The 18,541-nt window shown below is 42.0% G+C and overlaps 1 protein-coding gene across 6 annotated transcripts in view; it reads left to right on the top strand.

The window, feature by feature from the left end:
- Nucleotides 1-17,940, top strand: part of LOC105194738 (fibroblast growth factor 17) — a 133,303-nt gene extending 115,363 nt beyond the window's left edge. For all 6 annotated transcript variants that reach the window (XM_039459171.1, XM_011159822.3, XM_011159813.3 and 3 more), the window contains 4 exons: nt 1,164-1,209; nt 4,594-4,726; nt 11,940-12,046; nt 12,682-17,940. In XM_039459171.1, the coding sequence (XP_039315105.1) occupies nt 1,207-1,209; nt 4,594-4,726; nt 11,940-12,046; nt 12,682-13,128 (690 nt within the window). In that variant the 5' untranslated portion in view covers nt 1,164-1,206 and the 3' untranslated portion in view covers nt 13,129-17,940. The remainder of the gene's footprint in view (nt 1-1,163; nt 1,210-4,593; nt 4,727-11,939; nt 12,047-12,681) is intronic.
- Nucleotides 17,941-18,541: the final 601 nt, after the last annotated feature.

The following is an 18,541-nucleotide window of genomic DNA, read 5'->3' as shown; positions in this document are numbered from 1 at the left end:
AAAAAATTAAATCTAATTGATAATTAATTGCAATGATTGAACTCTTACAAGGGAGGCGTCGTAAGAAAGGAGAAGATAACGATGAAAATTCGATAGACACGAAGGACGGCGTACCTCTTTACGTTCGACAAAGACAAAGCGAATATTTTAAGTGGATCGGGGCCGCCCAGCGGCATTCCACGCGGTGCACCGAGTGCATTGAGAGACGAGGTAGGCGGGATGAGGCGAAAGAAAGGCACGTTTGGTCCACCCCACGGTACCACGGGCGAGCCAATAACCCAGTCGAATTAAAGCGAACGAACAGCGAAAGCTCGTACGAGATCGCGGCCGCTGTTCACCTGTGTTCTGTAACACGAGATGCATTCGCATTGCGCAACTGCTTGCGGCGGCTCGCGGCATGTAGCTTCTATGTAACTGGGTTATCATTTACAACCTGCGGCGCGGCGCACCGCGTCTCTATTCTACGATTCTCCAATGCCAGCCTTTTCCATACACATCGCTAATATCAATGATTTTTTTCGTGAGATTATTCGCATCAATTTTCCGTAGCTAAAAAATGGCAATGTGCTCTCTGAATCTCATAGATTGTGGACTGTGAAAAATCACTTGAAAATTGCACAGGCTCAATTTTTATTCTCTTAGAGTGATATTTTATTCTAGGATTTAGAGAATATAGTCGGGTGTCAATTAATAGCCGGGTATCGATATTAATCCTACATATATGTTTTAAATTCTATTTCTTAAAGTTTGAACAACACAATAGATGTTGTTACGTCAAAAGTTACGAAAAGTGCAATCATCGTCATTCATTCTTAAGCGCACTCCTTAAAGTTTTAACAACCATAAAATTTAAAGTTTTAATAAGCGGATGATTTACGCGTACTCGGCACAATCTATTTGTAGCATCTCTTTAGATCTAATTATCCCGTGCACGTTTTGCTTATCAGTTACAACTTATCGGGTGCACCTTACATTTTCAATTTGTGCGATTGGAAATAGTAATGACTATACGCTGCGCGAGCTTGCTATGTAATCATAAGAAATTTATTTGCATACGTGATTGCTTAGAATCGCCGCAAATTGGATGAAATGGACTTATTGCATATTCCATTCCCGTCGCGGTCGATACTTTTAACTAACGGGTGTATTTTTGTTGTTTCTAGGTTACCACAGCTTGCCGTTTTAGCGAAGATTTTGTGCCTCCTGATGGTGAGTATTTTTACATATAATCTTTTTGTAAATTTAACATTTATAAAAATTTTAAGTCGTCCTACTTCGAAATACAAATGCATGTACACTGAGGAGAAAAAGTTGTCAACTTGACTGAATTTTTTTCATTTTAAACATTTACGTATTTAAATAAAATATATATGTAATTAAGTTAAATATATAATTGCTCAAACTAAAGTTCAAGTAATTTATGCATTTAAGTCAAATACATAAATAGTTGAACTAAAAAAAATTTAATTGAGTTAAAAGATTTAGTCAACTTAATAACTTTGTTCTCGTTTTATCTTTTCGTAAATAATTATAAAAAATTAGAGAAAGCTTTTAAAGAAAATAAAAGGAAGTACGATACATCGCATATCATAATTAATTAATAATATTGCTTTATTTCGTGATCTTGAAGATTTTAAACTATTTATATTTCCAAGATTATCGAGTAATCGAATGTAAAAGTACGGCAAACCCAATACTGGCGCTTTTATCACGCGATGATCGGTTTGTAATCTTATCTCTTTGAACGCGACCGACTTCTTAGCACGAGCCAATTGCATAAACGTAATCAGATGATCAGTCGACCTAGTTTCATGGACGGTAACGAGCGGCATGGAGTTCATACCGAGTCGCAGTTCCGCTGAAGCCGCAAAATCGCCTAGTTCCTAGCTCGCGAATGTATGCAAAAGATATACTGCGGGCCGTGATCGCGAGGATGACTAGGTCAGATCTGAGATATCCTCAGCACGAAGAGGTCGGGACCCGAAAGGATCGCGTGCTGAAACTCGTGCCAAGACTCAAGTAAATCGGCGATTACGGCGGCACGCACCTTACCTGCCATAGATTAATGATCGGCGCTTCCACTCCTACGCGTTTACAGGCACTGACAATTTATATGGCCGAGAGGCGGCTGCCGGCTTTGAACTCATCTTAACTCATTGCGGCGTACGTTTAATTCCCCGCTGTGGGCGCCGTGAAGCGCTATAAGTTTTGACGTCGCTTGAATTTTTTTAAGTACCCAAGACGGCGTTCATTGCGGAACCGTTAGCTTGCCATCGCGCTTTGATTAAATGCGTGCATGATATATCGAGTTGTTCTTTCCTCTTTGATTTCCTCGCTTCTAAACCGTTTACATGTTGTAACATACAGTTGAACTTTGTACATTTTAACTTGTCAATTTCTCACTTATCAAATTATTGATATAAATTAACGTTCGTGTTTGGCTGTTGATGCACCAAAAATAAATTTGATTGATTAGCGATGGGCAATTGAATTGTTAAATTATGATCATTTTGATATGTCTGATAGCAAAATAATTTTCGTCGTTGACAAAATGTTCTTCAAACTCGATATCTGTCATGCAATATAAATCGTTGAGCATCACAGAGATTGGGCTCGCCTGGCACTCGTTATTTATTATGCTTTTGAAATTGATGGAGATCTATGCTTGACTTCGCAAGATGATAAGGACAATTCGCGCGGACACTCGAATCGTATTTAAATGAGATTTATGTATCCTCGATACCGGTCTTGAGCGTTGCAGTAAACGATTCGCTGGTCCGTCAATAAATAATTAAATAGATGGTCGGCTGAATCGCGAGCGATAAATTTAGACGTCGCCGATTGGAGTAACTGCATGGTAAATCGTGACGAGCATATTCGAGGCTGTCGCCTTGACGGTACGTCTGCTAGGTGAGAATTTAATGAATAGCCAATATAAAATTACAAAGAGCTATTTGCTGACAATTGTCATCATCCGCTCGCTTCCTTATTGTTTGAAAGTCCTGCCGATTAAATGATAATGCGAATATCATGATGATGAGACGCGGAAATCAATTAGCGTGTCGAGTTTTTATCGGTGCGTCAGGAAGAACGCGCGCGGTGTATGCTGCACACAGCGTTGAAACACAGTATTCAATGAGTTTGTTACATGCGACAACATCGTTGTGCCGCTAACAGTTTCTACAAATGTATATAATCTACTTAACTTGGTATGTTAAACGATAGAGAAACGCGAGTGTACTATCAACTCTAATTGTCTTTTGGGCCATATACATAAATACGGTCTACCATCTCAGCATTAAGAGGCTCGTGTTACAGGATCATGGATGCAATAAAATCCTGCAATGCGAATTTAATTGCTTTTTCCCATTCGCACGTATACTCCTCGTGCTCGTCGCTCATTATACGGCGGTGTTGTACCACCGTGGTACTTCCTTGTGATAAATTCTGAAGTAAACGCGTACGTAGCATTGATTTAGACGCGTAATGCGCAGAAAATGTGAACACTAAGAGCAATCAGTTTAGAAATATTAACATTTGATTGTGCAAGTTTGTGTTGCAATTTATTTAATAATTTAAATACACACTATTAAATTTTGAACAAAATTGTAATTTGGAAGAAACGCGTCGCCCGTACGACCTCAACTCTCCTAATGTCACGTCTATTATGTATGCAGATTCATGCATCATTCGAGCGCCGTGATTGTCCGATCGTACTTTCTATTTCGATATTTGTCGGACTAACGCGCGCGTTGCATCGGCTATCGTAACATTGTCGGCGCCACTTTTGATATAAACGAAACGCCAGTTTCGGCGACTATTAATGGATGGTTCGTGTCTCCGCTCGTTAACGAGCTCTCTGAGCCATCAGCGTGCACCATCTTCGAGGGGCCAACATGACGACTCTTCGTCTTCGTCTGACACGGCGCATTTTTATCCGCGCGCATCCACCGCGGGAAGAATCCGCGCGGGCGGATCAGCGAACGACTCGATGTCGTGATATGTGAACCGACCGTAAAAGCGTTCTACTCGGCGGCCGTGGAAGAATTTCGATGTTCTTAACGACTCTCAGTTCGGTCGTTGGTCGGAAAACACATCACGCGAATTCTCATCCCGCCGTTATATTCAACACAAGATAAACTATCAGATAATTCACGGATAATATAAAGCGCGATTCTAACTTTAGATCAAGTTGCTTCTTGCGTTCTTTATTTTTTCATATTTGTACGTTTCGTATACCTATCACCTATTTAATGTGTTTGCACATCCATGTATTTCCGCTGGAATTTGAATTTTGATTCATCAAATATCGAAAATATGATTTAATTCCTGACTAAAGATATATGAAACGGGCGCCTTAAACATTTTTAAATCTTGAAATTTTATATAAATGATGAAATGTTGATTTGGTTTGGTACATTAAAATCATCGTGATCCAAATCGTTTGCTAATTATTTCTGGAGTGTCTCGATTTATAATTCGTTTGAAGAGATTATTTGAACGTTTTACAAAGTAACTTGGGGCGAAGTGCCAATTTTTCTATTGGCGTAGCGAAGAAATTTTGGAATACACGTACGGCTCTTTTAATTGCAGGTGGTGATGTGCGGGGCGGTGCCGGCGATGGTGCGCTCCGTGAGTCTCTACTCGACTTGCAGCAGCGGCAATGTTACCGTAATAGGCCGCAACGTCAAAGCCGTGGGACGCGACGATCACAATGCACCCTACCGTAAGTAAGACCGCAAAAATCTTTATGACCCACTTGTTGCTAATGTAATTTAGATGCGATAGGTAAAACATTGTTTTAACGAAGAGAATTATTTTGTGGGTGCTGCGTCGTTTACTTTCCGAAACGTCTTCTTTCCAAATTTTGCAAAACTAATTCTGGATATTTTTTTTTATTCTGTACATGTTCATAGTTTTCATAGTTTTGTTTATAGTCTCTTATTGTATAATAAAACTATACAATTTTGTAACGATTAAAAAATATTTTTCTTTGTGGCCAGAGTGTTATTATCTTGTTACTAAAATTTGCGGATATTTAGTTTATAATAATTGATGAATTTTATCGATTACGTTATTAATTGATTATTAAACATACACTATTTGTTCAGCATATAATTTTTTTTGATACCAGTTACTTCCAAAGAAGTACTGTGCACTTGTAATAATAAGATCATCTAGAATGAGACAATCAAATCTGTTAATTAAATCGATTCCAGTCAATATTTTATCAGTCTAATATAGTTTTGCGCATAAGAAAGGAATTTTCATCTGGATACAATGCACTAAAGATCTTAAATTATTGTGGCTCTTATCGATCGACCTCAGTCGGTTGGGAGCCTTATCTCTCTCGTTTTCGCTATCGAATGTCTCTACGGCGGGATTTTCCGGGGTAAATTTCCATTTTTACGAACTAATAACTGCGGTCCTATTTCCGCGAACAGTGCAGTGCGCCGGACACACAAACAGGGACGAAACGAAAGAAGTAAAAGAGGACGGTCACCGAAAAGTCTCAATGAATTACGACGTAATTTTGCTCTGTCGTGATTGTTTTCGGCTAGACGATCAAGCCGTTTTCTTTATCGTAAATCAGAAATGCATTTCATCTCATTTCTATTTTATTGGGATCGATATTTCGGGTAGGTTATTCAGAAATAGAAGCTTTACGGATATTTTTGAAAAGTTGAAAAGAGATATTCAGTAAAATATATGGGTCATTTACATAAGTGTTTGCTTGTCTTCTATCTGCATTTTATTACCTTCACATAAATTCGCCTTGAAAAATAACCTTTATTTATAGACAGGATGTTACAGCGATGTATTTATTAAACATTTGCCAAACATCTCGTAGCCTTGGTTAACGCACTTAACCAGACAAATTGCTCTGACACAGAATTATGATGAATAAACGCTTCTCTTGTTTGCCTTGTACAGCTCGCTCATTTACATTAATTTGCTGATGACCCTAATGACAGTCTAAAGTCGAATCTTGTGAAACATAGAGGTGGCTAATGAGATTTTGAGATCTGAAGAATTGAAAACTGAAAGTCTTTAACATTATATCACTTATCACGTATAACTGTACATTAATTTAGGACGTGAATTTCGAATGTAAATTACTTAATCATGTCACGCGGTATATTATGTAACTTCCATTCTAAACTTTTGTTAATGCGAAAGCTGCTAATACAACACGAAATTCCACATATCATAGTTTAAATTTTATTCATACGAGTCTTTCAACGCCGAAACGCTTCTCCCGCGGCGGTTTCTTTCGCAATCTCGCTAGTTCGCGGGAATTTCGCGCGTGATATCCCGGACGAAACGAGCGAACGGGCTGTCCGCCCTACGCGCGGCGCGAGTACGAGGCGGTTCCTCTTGAGACGATTGCCGAGGTAGGGGACGAAAGGAAGGTTCGGAAGGAGGGAAGAAGGCGCTCTCTTGTGCAAACAGAGGAGCCAGTTTTCGCGCCGCACGCTGCGCGCCGCGTCTGCACCTCCCCGAGATCCATCACCTTCACGTACCTCCTCCTCCTCCATCTTCTGCCCCCTTTTGCCTCCTCCTGCCTTCTTGCTTTTGCCTCCACCTTTTCCCTCTGTTACTCTGCTCTCTCACCTCTCACGGCACTCAACTGCCGACAACGAGCCTCTCCTGACCGGCGATTACTCAAGCTTCTCTCGCGACTCGGTACGGCGTGTGCTGCTGCACGAGGGATTGAGACACTGTGAGAGAGTCCTTGAGGAGAGCCATGTACCAGGCTCCGAGGAAGAACGTGCCACGACAGATCTTCAGGAGGTCTGGAGTCTCCTGAAATTTCGCGAACTATTGCTAAATACCGGCTTATGTAGCAAGTGAAGCCTGTTTTCTGTCAAATAGCAACATTGTAGAAATTCTAACGGTGTAAAAATTCCGCGGTAATTTGCTAAATTAAATTAGGATCATGTAATGCAAAGGAGAAGGGAAGCATATCATCTCAGGTGCAATAGTGATTTTCCGTGAATCGTTTTATATATCAATATACTGATACTGGCAAAATGATTACGTAATTATGGAGTTTGTTGCGCTTGATGGCATCTATTAATTTAATTGTTGCGTTAATATTATGTATTTAATTTAGTTGCAATTAAACTAGAATAATATTAGAATAAAGAAACAGGAACTGAGAGGAAATTGAGCCACTTCGAAACGATAAATCATAATTCAAGTGCGTCAGTTAATAACACGATAATAACTATTATCCACAATGAAGGTAAATAATAATTATCGACTTTTCGTTACTCGCACGCCGAGCAAACACAGATGCGATCGACGTGACGTGCCGTACTTATAATTACCGTGACGCTACATACTTACCGCACTTAAGTGATTCTCCCCAAACACCTCGCGAAACTTGCCGCGTTTGACGTTTGACGTTCCGGAATTGGGTGTCCTTCGGACTGACATCCGCGCGAATTTCGACACGACGGACGTCGCGCGAAAGAGAAGCGAAAGCGATAGTGATCTGAACGGGGCGTATTACGAGCGGGGAATCGGTTGCGCCGGCAGCACCGATCGCCCGGACTGGAATTTAATTATTCGAGTCGCGGTGGACTGTGATTACCGCGTCAGCCCGGTAAACCAGACTTCACCTGTCGCACCTTTGATCCTGCCCCTTGATACCTCGCGTTGCATTCCCGTCCGTCTTGATGCGCCGGTGTTCGTCTACTGTGCATCGTCGAGGAGCGGAGACGATCCTCGCGCCCGCGCGCATCGGCCAATCGTGCGTTTAGGTGTTAATGACAGGGTCGCTATTATACGCGCGCACTCATAACGAGAGAGAGAGAGAGAGAGAGCTGCGTCTATACGCTGTATTCTCTTCTACCTCTTGCCTTTCCCTTTTGACTTTTTCTTGCGCTTTACACGGTCGGTACCGACCATCTCTTCCTCGCGCGTTGTATTATAGCTTTCATAACGCCGACGCCGCGAAATTGTAGCGCCCCAGTGGTTCTCGGCCCGACTCGGCGTCGTCTCACCTTTGTACCAAGGCCGACATTACACCAACGGCTAATAGCTATACCGCGGTGCTTTTTTACCGCGTGATAATCGCGCGCAATTTTCTTTTCTTCGTTTTTCCACGAGGGATAGTTGAATCCCTAAGTCTGATAAGTTTCTCTCAGGTTCTATCGCGGGATCAATTGCGAGATAAAACCGTTTAGGTAGTTTGCTTCAGCGCGCGATAGAAAAATGTGGGTAGTTGCGAACCTGTAACGAATTGGTTCTTATATCGCGAGGAGCACGTAGAAGTAATATATGGGATCCATTCTTCTCTCCCTCTATCTTGCTCTTTTCCTCTTACGCGCAGGCCCATCCTACCAGTTATTATCCGGAGTAATCGTGCCTAAAAGCCGGTGCCCGCTTTTGATTAAAATTGGCTTTTAATTCATTTGGCAGCCTCTAATCTCGCGGCGGCTCCGATCAGAGGGAACCAGAGCGAGGGCGACGAGCCGATGGGCATCAGGGGAAGGGAGCTAGGGGGAAGTTGAGGGAGAGAAGACAGAGGTTTGAAGCGAAAAATTTAGTGGCTTCCTCTCTTCATCCTCATACGTGCCGCCCGAGCTTGCGAGTGCGTCATGAATAAATTCCGATGTGGCACCTTTTCGGCAAGATATATTACGTCGATCGATAGCTCTCTTGGAATGCTTCATAAACGTATTGCTCCAGAATGTTATGTTTTGCAAATACTATTCGGCAAAAAAATAATTTTGGTTTGCATTCCTAATTCTGTTCACGTTACTATATTTTATCTTTTTAATTCAATCATAAAGTTTTTAAGAACTCACAGCACCACGCAAAATAGTTTACTACTGATGTTTCTCGCAAGTACTTTATTATATTTCTTAGAACGCTTCCTCGATTTTACTAAGTATTTTCGTTGATGTCAGAATGCTTATTGCATTCGGCACACATCCTAGCACTTTAGGGAAAAGATTCATCGGCTGAGGAAATCCGTCAAATGGAAGATTGAAATCAATGCGCCGTAGACGCCTGTCTCGAAACTGTCCGCACGTCTGGCAACTTACTAACAAACGCGTCGGCACTCGAAATGGCGCGCCGGTCTCACTTCCTTTCTTTGATAACGATAACCATCGCTTCGAGACGAAGCGACAGAGTTTCGCTGCGATTGCTTCGGTCGCCGACCGACGACGATGTCGACGGCGACGAGGTACCGGAAATGTGAAAGTTCGGTAATGGGTAACTGGAGCGAGCAAACACGTATAGAGGACTTTGTGAAACGCGGTAACATCGTTCGGGTTGTTATCATCGTATCTTTTTCCGCCATTGTACCGTAGATATTGCGCGACGCATACTTAAAATTCCGGTGTCACAAACCGGAAGGAAGAGAGTATCGATTCCGTGCTCGATAGTTTCTGACTTATTTGCAACCATTGCGATACTTGTATTATCATGTAACGCACATTCGGTGTCTCATTATCGATACGCTAGTTTCGCTATGCCCGAATTTCCATATCCCGTATTATAACTCGCTCAATAAACTTCGATAAAGTTCGATAAAGTACTAAGATAGCGTAGCTGTATGTTTCAAACTGGTTTTCATTATAACATCGGCCGCACTTCGCAAAACTTTTCACCGTTTATTAATCGACAAACTGTCCACGTTTAACAGATTTTCAAAAGAAGAAGTTCTTGACATTTGTTATCGACTTTATCGGTATTTGTATAAAATATTTGCTTTATGATGAAAATAAAAATTATTTCGTGACTTTATTTTTGCCAATTAATTGCCGATTGATCGATTGCAACTGATCGACTGAAGAGATTATAATTTTCTGATCAAGTATCTGATGCATTAAAATTATTAAGTGCAGCATCTGTATCATGCAATTGATGGATTACTTGAAAAAGCGATTTATATTCTTTGTCATTGAAAATTTATTAATCGAGTTTTTATAAAATTATTTTTATCAGCAATAATAAAAAATATACAGCTTTTTTTAGTAATTTTCATAATAAAGTTTTTTTTATCTACTCCAGTTTTCTTTATGCAAATTAATTTACTTAAGAAACGTCATATACACTTTGTTGTGTACTTGTCGCTTATTTACAGTGCAAAGTGATTGCGTAATTCACGATTAATTATTCAATTATAAGTGCTCTGGAAATGTATCTCTCAATTATTGCTATCTACCAATCGATGCATCAATATTCATTAAATCTATCGATCGTTACATTAAAGGGTGCGTAATCATGTGTGTCTCTCGCATGGACTATTTCGAGTTAAACGTTAGATAGGAACAATGGTTTGTTCTCTTTAAAGATATTATCGGAATCGACATCCCATTGCGAGCTAAATCCAATTAATTAGCGTAAGTGGCGCAATTAATTGGCGCAGACTGCACACCATAGGCTAGTGAGATAGCAGTTTGAGATTAAGTTCTCTGCTTCTCACTTTTTTTTTCGTTTGCGAAGACCCGTGGAAGGCGACAAGAGAAAGAGGCACGAGTAGTGGAACGAGGGAGGAGAAAGAGAAAGAGGGAAAGAGAGAAAGAATTAGAAACGGAGCTGAAGAAGGGCTTTACGAGGCAGTTCGGGGACATTCTTGATTTCGATGTTGGAAGGGAATCCGACGAGAACCACTTGAATTTAACGAGGCTCCACGGCAAATGGGCCACCCTGCAGACTCGCCTCCTTTATTTTCTCTATACTACTGGAACGCATGCTGCACTACTAACCCGCGGACAAACACTTGATCTTAAGATTGCGCCTTCCGTCACAAAGTTTCCAAGAAACGTCGCGATCGGCTCTAGACAAACCTATCAGCGAGAGGACAAAACTTTTTGCTTTTCCACTTCGATTCTATCCTCATTACGGTTTGTGCCATCATAAGTCGGAGCGAAATGATTTCTTAAAGCGTTATGAACTATTTTTGATTTTAATCTAACCGACGAGTTGAACGCTTTCAAAAATATTTATGAAATGGCAAATTTATGTTGCGCCCGAAATAAAGAGTATAAAAATATTGCACCATTAACATCTTCCCTCTCGTAAAGGGAGGGAGGATGAAAAAGGAGTTGAACTTAATGTATCGCTCCTGACCCAGTTCTGGCAATGCGTTACGGCAACGAAGTACATTATAATAGATATTTCTCGCGTCAGAAATAAAAAAAAGAAAAAAAAGATGCCCGTCGCGCACCTGTACCTGGGCTGGTCCCTTTTTTTTTCTTCATCCAACGGACAAAGGGTGCCTGCTTCTCGCTCGACAAAATTTCGTAACACCAAGTAGGAAAAATGAAGAGAAGAAACGGAGGGACAGAGAGAGAAAGACAGAGGGACGGCGCTGCACCGGCCACGGTGCAACGTGCACTTCGGGGTCGAGGCACGACAGGATCCGCTAAGTGGCAAAGCACACACCGGACGGTCTGTGCCTCCTTCATTAGCACCAACTAGCCTCGGCGGCAGGCTTAGCCGAGTCTTTTCTTCTTTTCTGCCGGTGCCGAAGAGAGCGTCTGGTAGAGGGGCCCAACGTCGTTGTAGGTACAACTCGCGCCATAAACCTCGACGAGGTCTCTTCTCGGAAATATGCCAACGCGCATACCGAAGCACAAAACGGTTCGCTTTGTGCATCCTGTCGCCTGTCCTCCGGGATCGAAGCCTCGTGTTGGTAGAAACTGCGAGACTTTCTCGAAGTCTCTCAAGTTCTTCCGAGTTATTCTTACATTTCCAATGAATATTATTTTACGCGAAGTTGCAGCTACTTCTTCTTTCTCGGAAAGAATTATTTTTAGAAACAGTTTTTTTTTAACCATTCGCTATACATTTTGTTGACGAGAGTAATCTCTAGTATAACTCTAATGTAACTGTTATATAATACAGTTGTTTCGTTAAAGTAGGTTTCGTTAAAGTGATATATAACGAAGTTCCCGTTTCTTCTTGTGTTACAGAGAAGCTCACCACACAATCGGAAGATTTCAGTAGGAGGCTGTACATCTTTGCGGAGAAGAGTCAACGGTATATTTGCTTCAATAAGCGGTGGAAACTCGTCGCCCTGGTAATTACTCGCCTACCAATTAGTAGACATACTTCATTATCTCAAGTGAACGGATAGATTTACACGCGCCGGTAAACGCCTCGCGTGCACCGTCCGTATATTTCCATTCATCACCTACGCGTGAGGCCGTAATTTACAAATTGGATTATTAATAGTTTGATGATTAAAGACTTCAGCGTTTTAGGATGCATTACAAGCTTCAATTTAACTTGATTCATTTGTACGTTAAGTATCGCTCAATTTGGTGATATCCATGTACGGAACGCTTTTAAAAATTTATTATTTATTTTTGAACATTGTGAAATTACGTATAACAACGTCTACCATCCCCATATTTGGAATTCCGTGTTTCAATTAATTTACTAGATTGTGAATTCTAAACAAGCGTCATCTCATAAAAAAGTTAAGAAATTTTGCATAGACATTTTTAATCTTCTGCAGTCTCATATATTTTATATTGTAATATGCCAAAAGTTGTATAATAATTACAAATTTTTTAAATAAAAATTTAATTGTTACGGTAACAATAATATATGAAATATTTAATATCAATCTGTTTGTGATGTCATCTCGGACTACAAAAGATTAACGTCGAAGGGATAGTATATCGTGAACCGTTGACCATTTATTTGCAGCCGAAAAAACAAAAGGGACCGATGTGCCAGTTTTACGAGGTATACAACGGCTCCTATCTGAGGTACAGGAGCGCCGTCGACGGGACGCGGTATATCGGCTTCAACAAGATCGGCAATCCGATGAAGAACCCCAACGGCAGGCAGGAGTGCTTCAACTTCATCAAGTACAACCCCCACGCCGACATAAACCACCACAACAGCCTGATGAACGCGGAGATGGGCGGGATGCAGCCGCGGGAGCCGTATGTCGTCTCGAGGAAACCGTCGCCGGTGATGAGGGCCACGAAGAACTCCCTGTTGCAGGCCGACAGTGCGAGGGAGCACGTCCACACGTCCATGCACCGCCATCGGCACTCGAATCGCTGGAAGATGCGGCAGGACGGGGCGGACTCGAGACCCCGGAGACGGCACGAGAGCCGCCTTCTCGTCGAGGCCAGCAAGTATTGAGCCGCGTGCGAGCTCGCCGATCAAGACTGCCTCCTCCGTACCCCGTGAGAACCTGAGATCAGAACTGCCAAATACGCTGGTGGATCGCACGGTCGGGATGTCAGGAGCCCACTTAACGGCGCCTCGTGTGTCGCGACTCGAAGCACCACGTATTCGTTCGATCGGTCGGCGAATCAAGAGCGCGGGCGCGGCTCGCTCCGAGCACAACACACTCAGACACGTACACACATACACACATACACAACCACACTCACAAACACACACATACACACGCCTTAAGCTGCGCCCGTTTAGTTTCCGTTTCCGCTCGCCGGAGCGAAGCAACGTTCCCAACGGCGGAGACGGGTGTTGTCGTCGTCGAGATTAGCGTCCAAGATCGGTGGATGACTCCCGCCGACGAAGCTATCTCAATTTCACGCGGTTAAGTTCGATTTACACTTGCCCCGACTGACCCCTTCAGGCAAGTATGTACCTCGTAACGTATAAGAAGAGCGCTTTCTTTCTAATCGTTGATTCCTTAAATCGTGGATTTAATTCGCGCGCGCGCGCGCGACGAATCGCTCGTTATCTCTCTGTCTCTTTTTTACTCACTCTCTTTCTTTCTTTTCGTACAAGTCTCGTGACGAAGCCAATTAGTAGAAAATACCTTTCTTTCTTCATTTAAGCCGTTATCGCCCGGTCGATCGTTTGGCGACGCGTACGAAAGGAATTCACATAGCGCGTAGAACCGTAGCGCAACCGAACGGCTGCTGTGCTTCGAGCGCGGTCACCGGCCCGCGATGGTAGCGCAAGGAGACGCGCGGACGGCGCACGCTGATGGACATGTGTTTCCCAATTTGCCCCGACAGAAATAATTCGTCTTTTGGATTTATCGCGAAATACAAAATTACTATTATAAAAAACATATATATATTACAAGAGTATAGCATAATTCATTTAAATAATATTTATATAAAAAGTTTAACCAACACACAATTAGACATTCGAGATAAAATGTCTCATTTGTTCCTATGATGAAATTTCAATACGTTATCATACAAATTTGCTCGCGTTCGAACCAGCTTATGTAATCGATTCGAGTCATTCGATTCTATCAAGCTCTTTTCGGGCAACGAGTTACGTACTATCGTAATTCCGTCTTGGTGACGTGCAGAAAATTCACGATCGTCAATGTATACGGAATTTTCGTTCCTCAGTAAATCAAAGTGGGAACACTGTCGGCGCTGGTCCAGCGTGGAAATATTTGTCACGTCGCGGACGCTCGTACGTCGCCACTCTTACGCTCGCCTGCGCAGTTAGAGCTCACGCCGCGCAAGACTCTCTCGCTCGCTGTGCTAATTACGCCGCCTAACGTAGCGTGCGTGCGTGCGTGCCTGCCTGCCCGCGTGTATGAATAATGTGTGCGTGCCTCCTGCCTGCGTGCGTACGTGCGTGCTCGCGATGTACACGCAGGCCTTACCGCCGCCGACGCACAAACTCGCGCGGCGCGATCGATTACGAACCGTGCCGAGTCCGACAACCGACCGACAGTTCTTCGGGTCTTTCTTTGATAATTCAAGATATTCTCGTTTGCGCCGAACGCGACGCTCAAATAGTATCGGGATCGTATTATATTGAAAATTAATACGATGTCGTTGCGTGGCTTTGAAATAGGAGGAACAAAATGTTTCAGATGCGGGACATTTGAAGGCTTGACATAAGCAAGGCTGGGAGTGCCATGTATTTAAAAAAAAAAAATTACTTTTGTATTTATAGAAGAGAGCTCTCTACGCTAAACGATGCGGCGGAAGGCTGCACACGTAATTTTTGAGAGGATCCTTACGAGACGCCAGACGGAGATAAAGAGTATTTTTCCTATACTTTTTCAAATGAATAAAATGTAGTTTTTCATTTTTGTACTCTTTCCAAGTGTTCGTCTGTGTTCCTCTATCTTTCAAATACAAGATGACATCGATCAATATACAAATTGACGGCAATATTTTCTAAACGGTTTCGATGATGAAATTTCTCCTGAGACACCTCTTCTTTCATGCATTCGAACGACGGCGATCGGTTAGAACTGCGTGTCTGCGTACGCGAGGGTACATTGTACTTGTGTGCGTTCTGCGTGCATACGTATTTCGCCTCCGGTAACGCGTGTGACTGCGTGTAATATAATGCATTATTGTTAATGAACTTAATCCTTAGAACGCTATCGCAGACTGTATTATTAGGTTAGGTACATGAATATATGACGCGGTGGCGACTCGACGAAGGGGACCAGGGGTTGCCGAGTTCCTCGCTACTTCGCAAAGAACGTCTTGTCCAATCTTATTTTACGCTTCTATTTTCCGAGCTTGAGCGCCGATCTCTCGCGTCATTTTAACTTTTCACGAGGCACAAGGAAGGCACCCCGGAAAGGTTCGTTTTCGTAGACTCGCCACGTAAGGAGCGCCTGCCCCCCTTCCTCCCTCTCCCCCTTTCCAAAAAAGAAAGAAAGAAATCGCTCCCTAGGTAGCTTATTTATTGAAATCACGTTTAGGTACTGCGAAAGAGCCGAAATGCCCAAGAAACCCTTCGCCCCCCCCCCCCTTGTACGTATATGTATATGAAGATATGCGCTGCTCTCTTTTCATTGTTTTCATTACTCATCATATCGCACTCTTCCCATTTCCTTCCCCCTCACTGTCAGTCACATTTTTTTAATTATCATTTCGCGCATTGTGTCATGTCACAAGTGTTCGATACGGTGTCACTAATTATTAATTTATCGGCTTTTAGCTTATTTATATCTTCTTCCTGAAAAGACATTTTCCACGCGTCACAAATTCTCCATAAAGAGATAGTGATCGATTGTTACATTTACATTTGATATTCCATCACATCGCTGTAGTAAGAAGTATAATTCAAATCGTGCACATTTCCAGAATTCTAATTAACGTTTTTTCGAACACTTAAAATTAATTTTCTTTACTCCGTGTCCCTTCACTTCGTTTAAATTATTAAAATTCACGCTTTTTTATACACAAAGTCTGAAAATACTCAATACCTGATTAATTTAATTTGCATACGAGTGGCAGTGCATAAGAAAGCTTATTCCTACGGATGATGTTTGTATGTGTGTTAAAAAAAAAATGTAGGGAGCAATATGCACGTAGTAACGCCACGTTTCGTGTGACGAATCAAAAATTTAGTTTTGCATCGCGTTTCATATGCAAGTTGGATATATTTTTGAAATTTTTTTAAATATAATCTAAGAGAAAATCCCTTCTTGCCCATTTTTTTATTACAAATCACTCTTTAATTATATTACAGTTTGACTTCTTTTGGTGATTCGTTATCGGCACGTGGCGAGTGCGAGCTAAGCACGATAAGATGTCGCCTGTAAACAGAAATTAAATGCCAGCAGATGACCATGAGAAAGGCATAAAATCCGACGCTTATAATTTAATAACAGATAACTAATCTAACGTGTATATGTATTGTATTGTAATATGAGTATTGTAACTCCGCCTCTAAAAAAATTAACCAACTCGTTTTGTATGTGTAAGCTTAGCGTCACGTAGCGAGAATCACCGCGGCGTTCACGGCGATGCGGAGAAAAAAATGACAGAATAATTTTTATGGAGTATGCGAGTCTCCTCGAAAGCGAGATGTGTCACTGACTCTGTCGTTCTACGTATATGTGTAAAAAAAAAGAAGAAAGGCGCATACGATTTCTGACCAGCGTCATTCTCTCGTGACCTCATCGAGCTACTCGTAATCGAGCCATCTCGGAATTACTTTCAGGATCGGAGAAAATTTCGTCGTTTGTTATCATCTAGTTTGTATATTTTTATATTGGCGAAAACAAAATTTCGTTATTTAAGCTCTGTTGGCGTCAAATGACGTCGCGGTCATCTTATCGTCGCCGCGTGACTCGATTGCGAGCAGACCATCACCGCCCGTCCCAGCCTTACATCCCTTTCCCCCTCCTTTTTTTACTTTCTCACCATTGACGAACTAGAAAACGGCAGATGAAACGAATAGAGAACACAAGAGATGAATCTGACTACCCCTCTCCCTCCTCTCCTATAGATAGATAGTATACATACTAAATAAAAAAAAGAAAGGTAAAGTATAAATATTATATATATAAATAAAAATATATGAAAGATGTGTATTGTAAAGATATTTAATACCGACTTGTCTTAGGCACACCCGATGACGATCGATAACAATGAAACGATGATAATAATTATTACGATGATTGTTGTATAACGAACGACGACGATGATGATATTCTACACTGTAATTCGCGTTGTAATATAGAGGCCCACCCGTTACCCACTAAATCGATGTGTCGATGTACCCCCGGCCGTGCTGTGCTCGTGTGCGCATTCCGAAGGGAGCGGACCGAGAGGGAGAGATCGGACTTTGCAGGTGCGTCGCGCTTTGGACGATGGCCAATCACATAGCCGAACTGAGATTTTTCTACGAGAAGGACCGGGAGCCACTTTCGTAACTGGCCGATGTTCAACGACCGTCGCACCCGGGACGGGAAATTAGATCGGTTTCGATCGCGCCTTCGCGCTGCGCGACGTTAATCATCCCGGCTGTAACGCAAAAGTTATATACACACATACACACACATACATATACACATACGCACGCACACGCTCGCCCTGTTTACGATGTGCAGCAGCCTATTACGAACGAGCATAGCACGTCCGGCAGCAACTAGCAATAATATAACATTCCAACTTAAATCGCATATGTACTGCGAATTCTAATAATGTGTGCCGCCATACGAGAAAGAAAAAACACTGTCAAATACACGCTCATACACTGCTATTCATCGTATTTATTATCGTACCAACTCCTTATCCTTCTAATGGCTATAATCGCAAGTCCGCGCGCAAAACGACGATGTGAAGGAACAGTAGCTAAACCAGTCTTCGAAGCGATAAAGTAGCGGACATACGATTTGGTCCAACGAGTTATGCAAACTGCAGAAACATTTGCAAAAAAAGGTAAAAAAAAAAGAAAACCAAGCGAGACGAGTTTGTCCTGCGCCTAATGTCTTGTAGCGTTCATACGCATAACGTTATTACTCTCATTTCTTTCTCCGAAATTTAAGAGTATCGAATACTGTCTGTCATGTTGCTTTCTTCAGAAAGTGCAAATTTATTTTTTTATCTTGAACTTCTTCAGAAAGTGCAAATTTATTTTCTTATCTCTAACAATATGATAAATTATGATAAAATTACTCCAAATTCACTGTAACAACGTGATAAAAGTTATTACGCGAGAGTTTTTAAATAGCGGTTCTAAAAAAGGAATTTCACTGTAAAGAAGAACTCAACTTCATAGGGAGCGCCGAATTTCTACCGGCGCGATGGATTTGTGAGACTGTCAATGTACTTAACCATCCACTTGAACCGTCTCGAGACCG

This window comes from Solenopsis invicta, chromosome 16 (genome assembly GCF_016802725.1).
Source record: "Solenopsis invicta isolate M01_SB chromosome 16, UNIL_Sinv_3.0, whole genome shotgun sequence".
In the NCBI taxonomy this organism is placed as follows: Eukaryota; Metazoa; Arthropoda; class Insecta; order Hymenoptera; family Formicidae; genus Solenopsis; species Solenopsis invicta.
Note: the sequence above shows the minus strand (reverse complement) of the source record. Positions and strands in the feature narration are given on the sequence as shown.